This window comes from Pongo pygmaeus, chromosome 20 (assembly GCF_028885625.2).
Source record: "Pongo pygmaeus isolate AG05252 chromosome 20, NHGRI_mPonPyg2-v2.0_pri, whole genome shotgun sequence".
Taxonomy (NCBI): Eukaryota; Metazoa; Chordata; class Mammalia; order Primates; family Hominidae; genus Pongo; species Pongo pygmaeus.
This window is the reverse complement of record NC_072393.2, coordinates 43,048,096-43,059,734: the sequence shown is the minus strand read 5'-3', so window position 1 is coordinate 43,059,734 and position 11,639 is coordinate 43,048,096. Positions and strand designations below refer to the sequence as shown.

The window sequence follows — 11,639 nt, the reverse complement described above, 5'->3', positions numbered from 1 at the left end:
CGGGAGGCTGAGGCAGGAGAATCATTTGTACCCGGGAGGCAGAGGTTGTGGTGAGCCGAGATCGCGCCATTGCACTCCAGCCTGGGCAACAAGAGTGAAACTCAATCTCAAGATAAATAAATAAATACAGTTCATATGGAAAGGCAGAATAATTGATTTGATTCTTTCCCTTTATATATTTTCAGAGAAATGAGTTGGTGCCCTACAACCTTCTAAGGAGTCCCAAAAGTGAGTGTTTGTTTTGAATACCATATGTTTCAAACTATTGTGATCATTATTCTTTTTTATATCAAACTGCTCTTTTTTAAGCCAGTGGTAGTCCTTTCCAGGCAGTTCTGTGCCTTTCTGTCATGATTCTAGTAGAGTTGATAGCTTATTTGCTTTCTGGCAGAACAAATGATCCCAAGATCAACGTCTACATTTCCTGTGCCAGGCCTGAAATGAGCCATTTCTCTAAGGAGTTCTGATTCCTCTTGTGGTATATAGTGTACAGTGACCACTGTCTGGGCATTAGAGTTTCTCATTGTCATAAGGCTGTCATTTATTCTAGGCCATTTCAGGGAACAAAGCTAATAACTTGTTTTTAAAGTATAAATCATGAATCATGAATTTATAATAATAGTTCAGACAAATTACAGAGTATTTTCTTGTTTGATTTTATATTTGTATCTCTGTTTTATGCTAACAATCTTGGTTGCTAGAACATTAATATAATTTATGTTCTTTATTCTAAAATATAATTGAAAACAACAGTAACTGTCACTACTGTTAAGATAGAGAATGCATTTTAGATTTCTTTTGGTTTTTATGTTTTGCTATATTTAAGGTTCATGGATTACATTTGGTTATGCCTCTTTAGTCTCTTAATTAAAAATCAGTACTCACATAGCATTGGTTTTTTAAAATTTTTATTTTGATATAATATTACACTTACAGAGAAGTTGCAAAAATAATAGAAAAAACTCTCCTATGCCCTTACATATTTACCAGTTTTTAACATTTTGCTTTTTTGTTTGCTAATTCTCTCTATATATATAGTTCTGAACTACTTGATAGTAATTTTCAGACATCATTTTCCTTTATCTATAATTAGTGTATTTTCTGAGCACAGGGGACTATAACTATAGTTCATTTATTAAAATGAAGAAATGTAGCAGAGATGTAATAATTGTCTAATCCAGAGTTCATAGAAAAATTTCACCAATTGTTACAATTTTGTCCTTATAGCTTTTTTTTTTTTCTTCTTTTTTTTGAAACGGAGTCTCACTCTGTCCCCCAGGCTGGAGTTCGGTGGCGAGATCTTGGCTCACTGCAAGCTCCGCCTCCTGGGTTCATGCCATTCTCCTGCCTCAGCCTCTCAAGTAGCTGGGACTACAGGTGCCCACCACCACGCCCAGCTAATGTTTTGTATTTTTTTTTTTTTTTTTTTTTTAGTAGAGACAGTGTTTCACTGTGTTAGCCAGGATGGTCTTGATTTCCTGACCTCGTGATCCGCCCGCCTTGGCCTCCCAAAGTGCTGGGATTACAGGCATGAGCCACCGCACCCAGCTCTTTATAGTCTTTTTTGCCCCTTATCTGGCGTCCAATCCAAAATCATAGCTAGGATCAAACATTTCATTTAATTAAAACATCTCTTTAGTCTCTTTTAATCGAAAACAATTCGTGGACTTTTCTTTGATCCTTTGTGATCCTGACTTTTTTGGAAACTACAGGCCAGTTATTTTGTAGATTGTGTTTGATGTTTCCTCATGATTCAATTCAAATGTGCTTTTTTTTTTTTTTTTTTTTTTTTTTTTTTTTTCGAGATGGAGTCTTGCTCTGTTGCCCAGGCTGGAGTGCAGTGGCGCGATCTTGGCTCACTGACTCCTGGGTTCAAGCAATTCTTTGCCTCAGCCTCCCAAGTAGCTGGGATTACAGGTGCCCGCCACCACGCCTGGCTAATTTTTGCGTTTTTTTGCAGGAATACTGCTTCAGTTCATTGGCCAGCACCTTCAGTTAGTTGCTTTTTGTATTATGTCCAGATCTGATAGGTGTATCTTCAAGGAACTTAGTCCAATAGGATCTTAATGATATTGGATTCAGAAATCTTCTCAATTTAGTTTCAATTTGAATTTCTCATTTAAATGAGGATGAACATATTTTAAATGTTGAACGGCCATTGACTTTTCTTTTTTATGAATTGTCTGTTGTCCATTTAAAATAATGATTTTTTTGTCTTTTGATTGTTTTCTCTCGATTTTTAAAATACAGCTCTTTGGATTTTAGGACTCTCTTTTTTATATAAGTTGTGCATATTTTCTCCCATTTTGTCATTTGTCTGTGTTTGTATTCTTTTAGGCAATTTTTAAATGTAGGAACATTTATTCATATGATTGTGAGATACAGAATTTTCCCCTCTGAAGTTAAGAAGGACACAGTCTGTTTTACCTTCTAGCATTTTTATGATTTTTTTTTTTTTTTTTGAGATGGAGTTTTGCTCTTGTCGCCCAGGCTGAAGTGCAGTGGCATGATCTCGGCTCACTGCAACCTCCGCCTACTGGGTTCAAACGATTCTCCTGCCTTAGCCTCCCAGGTAGCTGGGACCACAAGCACCCGCCACCACACCCAGCTAATTTTTGTATTTTTAGTAGAGATGGGGTTTTACCATATTGGCCAGGCTGACCGCGAACTGCTGACCTCAGGTGATCCACCTGCCTCAGCCTCCCAAAGTGCTGGGATTACAGGCATGAGCCACCACTCCCTGCCAATTTCATTTTTTAATATTTAGATATCTTATATATTTGGAGTTAATTTTGGTATGTGTTATAAAATGGGGTTCCAATGTTACCTTTCTCCAATAACATTTACTGAATAATCCACCTTTCCCCAGAGATCAGAGATTCTATTCAGTTACATTAATCTTTTCTTTCTATTCATATGCAGTATCCAACTTTTTAAAAATAAAATTTCAACTTTTATTTTAGATTCAGGGGGTACATGTGCAGGTTTGTTACATGGTGTATTGTGTGATGCCGAGGTTTGGGGTATGATCCAGTCACCCAGGTAGTGAGCAGGATACCTGATAGGTAGGTAGGTTTCCTCCTTTGCCCTCCTCCTTCTCTCCCTGCTCTAGTAGTTGCCAGTGTCCATGTTCTCATCTTTATGTTCATGTGTACCCAGTGCTTAGCTTCCAGTTATAAAGGACAACATGTGGTATTTGGTTTTGTTTCTGTGTTAATTCACTTAGGATAATGGCCTCTAGCCACATCTGTGTTGCTTCAGAGGATATGATTTTGTTCCTTTTTACAGTATCCAACATTTTAATGATAGGAGTGGTATTTTGAAATCTCTGCTCTCTTTATTATCAGGCATTTTTTTCCAATTCTTGCTTTTTAATTTTCTTGCTTGTTGAATTTAAATTGAATGTATCTGCTTTCATACTTGTACTTTTATTGGGGTCATATTTAATTTGTATATCATATGTCAAATATCCTATTAACTTGCAGAGATTAACATCTTTATATAATTTTATATATATTATAAATTTATAATATATATTAAATTATATTTATATTATATCTATATTTACATTATATTATATATATAATATATAATTTATATTATAAAGCCATGGGATCTTTTTTTTTTTTTGAGATGGAGTCTCGCTCTGCCACCCAGGCTGGAGTGCAGTGGCGCGATCTTGGCTCACTGCAACCTCCACCTCCCGCGTACAAGTGATTCTCCTGCCTTAGCCTCCCGAGTAGCTGGGACTACAGGCATGCGCCACCATGCCTGGCTAATTTTTGTATTTTTAGTAACCATGTTGGCCAGGCTGGTCTTGAACTCCTGACCTCAAGTGATCTGCCTGCCTCGGCCTCCCTGGGATTACAGGTGTGAGCCACTGCGTGCAGCCAACCCATGTATTCTTAATGAAGATGATATTGCCTCAAAGGAGGTGAAAATTGGTTAGCGGGGAGGACAAAATCTTAGTACAATGGCTTGTGGTACTTCAGAGCTCAACTATACCCAACAAAATCTTATTTAAATTATTTACCTGCTCTCTTACTGGGTTTTCTTGGTATCACACAAGCAACATTGATGTTAAGTTCATGGATTATACATGTATGCAAGATCAATGCTACCAAAATAAAAAAAGGATCAGTGCTACAAAATACGGCAAGTAGGTGGCTGTAGTTGGAGAACTTGCTCAATCTTGAAGTCATATTGCAAGAGGGGGCGTGTTGTGCGCACATTGGCTGTCATGTGGATGTCGTTCCTATTTCACCCTCAGTGCTTTTGTGTGTGCCATGGCTTGGAGAATTAGGTTACAGTTAAAATTGTTTGTTTTGTTATTCTACAAAAGTTATTCAACCTGTGAAATAAAAAAACAAATCCAGACTTTGGTAAGGAATGACTTTATTCACAGGAACATTGCAGTAAGGGAAGAGGTGTTGTAATTGGGAGAATACTCCAACTGTAAGATCTGCAAGCATAGCAAAGGTCAGGCATAAAGGAATTTTCTTTTATAGGGAAGAGTAAACAGGCAAGAAAGAACTAGATTCAGGGGAGTGGGATGAGACTGTTTTGGATCTGTTGACCCTGATATGGCTGTCAAAATGTCTGTGAGTCTAGCTGATGTTCATGATGTCTGAAAGGAGGCCACATTTTGGTCTCTGAAGCCTCTTCCTAAGATTGGGAGCAAAGTACCTCACTTAGTGTTTGGGTCCAGGGGGATGGTGGGGGGCTCCCTGGGCATGCCCCCGTTCTACTGTGGAGGAGGAGATGCCATGGGAAAGTAACAGCACCTAGGGTCCTGTTCAACATGGACATTAAGGAAAGGTCTGCCTGAACCCCTTCTGCAGTAGCTGGCTTCCACTGGGTTTGTGGAAGAACTGAGATTTTTTCCAAATTCCCAAAAGAGGAGAAGTAAAGGTAGTTCTAAGTGGCTTATTTTGTGGGCTGTGAGCCAAGTCTAATCTTGTGGCTTTTTTTCCTTGTCCAGCACTTGGCTTCTCTGGACTTTGCACACCGCCAGAAGAAGAACCCAGAAAATTGATCAGTTCTGACAGTTCTAAAAAACCATGCCCCATGTGAGTTGCTGTTTCTTTCCTTCTTGAAGTACAATCATTTTGTTGTGTAATGTGAACACCAGATTTATTTATCCCAGAATTTCCTGTCTTGTTTGGTCCCTTAAGGGAACTGCTACCAAACGTCTCCCATTCTAGCGAGTAATAGTAGCAAAGAGCCCAGTTCTTCTCAATGCTTTTCCCCTCTCCAGACAGTTTTCAGATATTCATTCAGCAGATAATTCTACATTGTCCACAGGCATAGTCTTCTGCCCAGAGCTCTGAGGGAACAGAAATACCTCCTTTTAAGATTGGTACACATTAGTACCACGGTTTGGTGAGGTAGAGATGAGTGTTTAAATGTGACACATGACAAAATTTCATCTTCTCTACAAACCTGGGTTTTCCATTTGAAAGTGACAGCATTTTTTTGTTGGATGTTCCTAGTCTCAGTGTGTGGCAAGATTTTCTGTGAAAGTTTGAAAATTGGTTGAGAATGGGGTTCTATGAGGGAAGGGCTCTTGTTCCTGATATAGTTTCCTGTTGCTGCTGTTACTAATAACCACTAATTTAGTGGCTTAAATCAATATAATTATGATTTATACTTCTGCTGGTCAGAAGTCTGAAATCAGTCTGCAAGGGCTAATATCATAGTATTAGCAGAGCCGTGTTCCTTCTGGAGGTTCTAGAGGACTGGAGAATCTGTTTCCTTGTCCTTTTCTGGTTCTAAAGGCTGTCCACAGTCCCTGGGGTGTGGCTTCCATCCATTTTCAAAGCCAGCAATCACATTTTGACTTTTGCTTTCATCATCACATTTCCTTCTTTTACTCACCTGCCTCCCTCTATCACTTACAAATACATTGGGCCCAACCAGATAATCCAGGATAACCCCCTCTCAAGATCCTTAATTTAATTGCACTTCTAAAGTTCCCTTTGCCATGTAAGGTAAGGTATACATAGGTTTTGTAATGAAATTCGGGTCCAGACCAGTTGTCACTTGAAAGCTCAAGAGATGAGCATTGGTGAAAGGATGGTTAGCTTTATTCAGGAATCCAACCACCCAGGGGAGGCAGTGAACTAGTGTTCAAAGACCACCGAGTTCTGTCTCCATATCAGGGGTTTTTAAGGGAAATTAGAAAAAATGATGATCAAAACATTCTTGTGAAATGTGCAGTCTCAGGTCATTGCTTTGTTGGTCATTGCTTTGTTGGTCAGTGTTTTGTGGCCTTCTGTAGGTGCCGTCAGCCTATTCTTATCAGGCTGGTCAGCCCATTCCCAGAGTTGTTAGTCTGCGTATTTTAATTCTCTTATCTCTGTTGAAGGTCCTGTTTTCCTGAGACTGTTCTTACTGAATAATCTACAAAGTCAAGCAAAGTAATAATTATATTTAAGCAAGCAAGCTTTTCTTTAACATTGAGTCAGTACCGTTACTGTTTCAGGGATTAGGCTGTGGACATGTCTGGGGGGCCTTTATTCTGCCTTCTACAACCCTCTTGCCCAGGAACCAATGAGAGAAGATGATCATAGTCAAGTTCACCTTGGGATTTCCCGGAATGTACCAGTTCAGAGTGATGTCTCTGTGTGCCTGGACTGGCATCCGGTACCTTGCTATAGCCTAGGAACATGGAAAATAGGAGCAAATAAAACATGCCAGATGCATACTCTCAAGAATTATAGAGTCTAAGAGCTCAAAGACATTAGAGAATTTGTCTAATTCAAATCCTCTCAAATAAGCAGATCATTTTGTATGTAAAATGGAAATATGTCCCTTCTATTCTGTGACATAATATTATAACGATGAATCTGAGTCTTCAAAAAATTCTTAGGTTATATTCAAATTTTATTTTCTAACCTAGAGATTTGGTAAACATTGTTTGGAAAAAATTCATCTTTTTAAAAGTCTTTTTCTTTAAAGGCAGAAGGGAGAGCAAGAACTTGTATTAATTGAGAGTATATTAGTTATTGAGGATTTGAAAGCCTAATCTGCTGTGCAATTAAAACCTGTTGTGAAAAAAACGCTTGCAGTATTTTATTTAATCAAGAAACTACACACATTCTGGCTTTTTAAATTCTCAGACCTTTCTGGATAATGGAATTGTTCTATTGTACAGAGGAAGTTTTATCTGTGTCAGTAGGAATGATAGAGAATCATGTTAATACTACGGTTTAGGCAATCAATTTCCTGTTGTTTTGTGTTATTTGCTTCCTTCAATTACCTCCTCCATTTTCTTCTCATTTCACTTCAGAATCATTCCTGTATTTTCACAAGTAATGGATTTGTTGTTTCAGTTGTTGGTGACTTTCAGGGATGTGGCCATCGACTTCACTCAGGAGGAATGGGAATGCCTGGACCCTGCTCAGAGGGACTTGTACAGGGATGTGATGTTGGAGAACTACAGCAACCTGATCTCATTGGGTAAGATCATCCTACATAATATTCAGAATTTGTTCCCCATTTCTGCCTCATTCATTGTGAATTTCTGATCTCCATTCCCTAAGGAAGGGCTTACATTTGAGTAGAAGTAGAAATGGACAGCTCCACTGTGTACCTTTTTATCTCTTATCCTTTAGACTGTCACATCTTTCTGTCACTTCCTGTCAGTGTCTCCCTTCTTTGATGGCCAATGGACTAGATTTGAATCTGGGAATCCCCTAGCATGACCATGTACCATTTCCTTTCTTTTAAGCTGGATGTGCAGTCCCTAAGCCAAATGTACTTTCCTTATTGGAGCAAGGAAAGGAGCCCTGGATGCTGATGAGAACCATGACATGAAGACAGAGCTCAGGTGAATAAAGGCTGGTCACAGTGTCAGCTATTGCTAATAATACAGCTGATCTGTAGGTGGCAGCACTTTGAGGTGTTTGCCTGAAGCTTTCTTCAAAGGCCTGTGGAAAGAAGGCTTGAGACGTAGGGAGAGCAGGAAGGTTATGTCTATGAGTTCCCAGTGGAACCTCCCTCCCAACTCCCATTTGCCACTCTTCTGTTTTACATTCCCTTTTTGTTTTAATAAGGGAGCTACCTTGGGTCTGGTCTCTTTTGGGGACAATGCTTTTATCTATTTTTTGAATTACATTTTTTCCTGGTTGCTCTTTTATAGTTAAACTTGGATAAGTATCTCTAGCCAGCACATACCTACTGAGAGCTTGCTATGTTCATAGGTTAGGAGGACCAGGAATGATAGCTCAGGGGAGGTAACATTTGAATTAAGACCTGAATAAAGTTGGCTGTAAATCAGGGAAAGGTGTGTTCAGGCAGAGGGAAGAGAAGATCCTGAGAGAAACTGCTTCACTTGTTTGAGAATCAGCAAGAAGGCCAGTGTGGCTACTGAAAGTGGAAATTTGAGGTGAGGTTAGAGAAATAGGCAGAGATCAAATCATGTAGGACCTTGGTGGTGGTTGCAAGCAGTGAGATTTTATTCTAAGTCTGATAGGGAGCCCCTGGCTGACTTTTTGCAGACAAGTAAAGGATCTTTGTTTAGAGGTCACTGAGTGCTATGTGAACAGTGAGGATAAAAATGAAAGCAGGAAGACTAATGAGAGGACTAGTTCAGAAGTTCACACTAGAGATAATAGTGGCTTGGAATTGGGTTTAATATGTGGAGGTGATGAGAACAGGCTATATTTTGAAGGTAGAATTAATACCTTCATAATGGAGGCATCAGGGCAATAGAGGCATCAGGGTTTGGAAGGCTGGAGAAGGAAGTCAAGAGTTATGTATTTGATATGCTCATTAGATATCTGCGTGGTGAAGTTAGATAAGCATTTGGAAGCCTGTGGGTGGAGGGGATAGTCAGGACTGAAGAGATAAATATGGGATTAATCTCTGTACCGAGGAACTGAATGAGATTATGGAGCGAATTGGTTTAGATGGAAGGCAAGGTACAGTTCAAGGACTGAACCATGGGGTGTTCCAACATTCAGTCAGGAAAACAATCTAGCAAAGGAAATTGAGGACTAACCTGAGTAACCTGTGACCTAGGAAGAGGGAATGCAGTGTATTGGAAGCCAACTGACAAAAGGAGGAAGCAGTTAACTGAGAGAGAGAATGCTAGGAGTTCAAGTAAGAGGAAGGCTGAAAATTGGCTATTGGATTTGGCAGGATGAAGGGTGTTGGTGACCCTGACAAGGTGGGTTTGGCAATGAGAGGAACAAAAACCTCATTGTAGAGTATTTAAAAGAGAGTGAGAAAGAAGTAAGTCAATAAAGAGAGTGAGACAGTGAATTAACTCACCAGGCACTGTTGAAGGCCCATTTGAGGAACCCTCAAAGTTACAAATAGAGTTTACAGTATTTTAGAAGGTTTTAAGAACACTAATAATTAGGGGAAAGAAGTGTGATTACAGTTTATATATGCAGTATTATTTCAACTACATAAAAATCCGTGGAACAAATTTAGGAAGGAAATATGGCAAAATGTTAATTATGGTGGTAGGAGAGAAAGAAAAGCAAAAGGTATAGACAGGAAGCATGCATACCTCTTGAGAAGTTTTGCCACTCTCCTGATTCTCCTGGTTCACCCTGCAGCTCCTGTCCACTGCAGGGTGAACCACAGAATCAGGAGAGGTTTTTGTTTTTTGTTTTTTTTCAAAGGAGAATCTTTAAAATGGTGGTAGGCTGGGCACAATGGCTCAAGCCTGTAATCCCAGCACGTTGGGAGGCTGAGGTGGGTGAATTGCTTGAGCCCAGGAATTCAGGACCAGCCTGGGCAACATAGCAAAACCCCATCTCTACTTAAAATAAAAATTAGCAGGGCATTGTCACATGCCTGTGGTCCTAGCTACTTGGGAGACTGAGTTGGGAGGATCATTTGAGCCCCGAGGTCGAGGTTGCAGTGAACCATGATCACGCCACTGCATTTCAGCCTGGGTGACAGAGCAAGACCATGTCTCCAAAAAAAAAAAAGAAAGAAAGAAAGAAAGAAATGGAGATAAAATGCTGGAGGAGTGGTATAAAGGTAAATGATCTGGTAACTTAAGTGGTGGTGGTCAAAAAGGAGGGTTGCTTGAAAGTGCTTTAAGAGGTGTTGCTGTTACTGGTAACATCCTTTGACATTATGTATTATTATGTTAGTACAAGTTGTGCTAATCATTGTTGAAAAGAGACTAATCTATTATGGATTTGGCAATTGGGGGTAGGAAACATGATGTTTGGGAATGAAATGATTAGAATATAAATAAGTGGTCCTATTATTGTAGGAATAGTGAAAGATGTGAATAAATTTTAGCTTGTCTTTTTCCCAAGGAAGTCTCATGTTTTAAGGCTTCAGTGTTCTTTGGTGATGGATTTTAAGAATAGGCATATTTCAAAAATTTTAATTGAAGTAAATAGTGCTAGAATTATTGAAAAAAATTATGTGGATGTTTCTAGTTTTGGTATTTAAACATAGATGCTGGTCACTTTTCAAAGTGTTACAGTGGAACTAATTCAAGTGTAATAGGTGTCTTAGTTCATACTGTGTTACGATAAAGGAGGCTGGGTAATTTATACAGACAAGAGGTTTATTTGGCTCGTGGTTCTGCAGGTTGTACAAGAAGCATGGCACCTATGCCTGTTTGGCTTCTGGTGAAGACCTCAGGCTGCTTCCATTCATGATGGAAGGTGAAGGGGAGCCAGTGTGTGCAGAGATCACATGGTGAGAGAGGGGAAAGGTGACAGGCTTTTTTAAAAACCAGCTCCCTTGAGAACTAGTAGAGCGAGATCTCAGTCACCCTTGAGGGAGGGCATTAATCTGTTCTCAGGGACCAGCCCCCATGACCCAAGCACCTCCCACTAAACCCCATCTCCCAAGACGCCATACTAGGGACTAAATTTCAACATGAGACTTGGTGGGTACAAACCACATCCAAACCATAGCAGATGGTATTTCATGTTGTATATCCATCAATGTAGTTATTGTCATGGCATGCCTGATAAATCAAGAAAATGTTGTGGAAAGAAAGTCAAGCTAACACCTACAAATACAAAGTGGATTTTGGCTCAGGTTGAGTGTATAACCTGAAAATATGGGAATCAGTGAATAAATCCTGTAATGGTGAAGACTGCAGCTACTGATAGAACATGTTAGAAATGTGCTATAGCATAGTATATATCATGAGGGTTGATGTCTGCTGATGAGTTAGAACAGTTCCTGTTAGGCCACCAACTGTCAGCAGGAAAATAAAGCCTAAACCTCATAATATAGCTGGAGATCATTTAGTATTACCTCCATGTAGGGTTGCTAGTCAGTTAAATACTTTAACTTCTGTTGGAATAGCAATAATTATAGTAGCTAGTGTAAAATACATTCAGGTATCAATGTCTATCCGTGCTGTAAATATAGTCTCATATGATAAAGCTTATGAGCTAAATTGATATTATGGGTCATATTATTTCTATATAATCAAATGGTTCTTTTTTTTCCAGAATAATAGGTAGCAATATGTGAGATTATTCCAAAACCTGGTAAAATAAGAATGTACACTTTTGGATAGACAAAAATATCAGAATAAATGTTGGTCTAAAATTGGATCTCCTCCTCCAGCTGGATCAAAAAAAGTGTATTAAGGTTATGGTCTGTCAGTAGTATGGTGATGCTGGTTGCTAGTACTGGGAGAG

General features: G+C 39.2%; 1 protein-coding gene across 7 annotated transcripts in view; it reads left to right on the top strand.

Moving 5' to 3' along the window:
• ZNF571 (zinc finger protein 571) overlaps window positions 1-11,639 on the top strand; it is a 29,218-nt gene that overhangs the window by 3,192 nt on the left and 14,387 nt on the right. For 4 of the 7 annotated variants that reach the window (XM_063657629.1, XM_054462476.2, XM_054462474.2 and 1 more), the window contains 3 exons: window positions 186-228; window positions 4,982-5,069; window positions 7,335-7,461. In XM_063657629.1, coding sequence (XP_063513699.1) covers window positions 5,061-5,069; window positions 7,335-7,461 — 136 coding nt within the window. In that variant the 5' untranslated portion in view covers window positions 186-228; window positions 4,982-5,060. Of the gene's footprint in view, window positions 1-115; window positions 229-4,981; window positions 5,070-7,334; window positions 7,462-7,732; window positions 7,832-11,639 lie in introns of those variants that run through there. The other 3 variants (XM_063657631.1, XM_063657630.1, XM_063657632.1) reach the window with 3 other exon arrangements.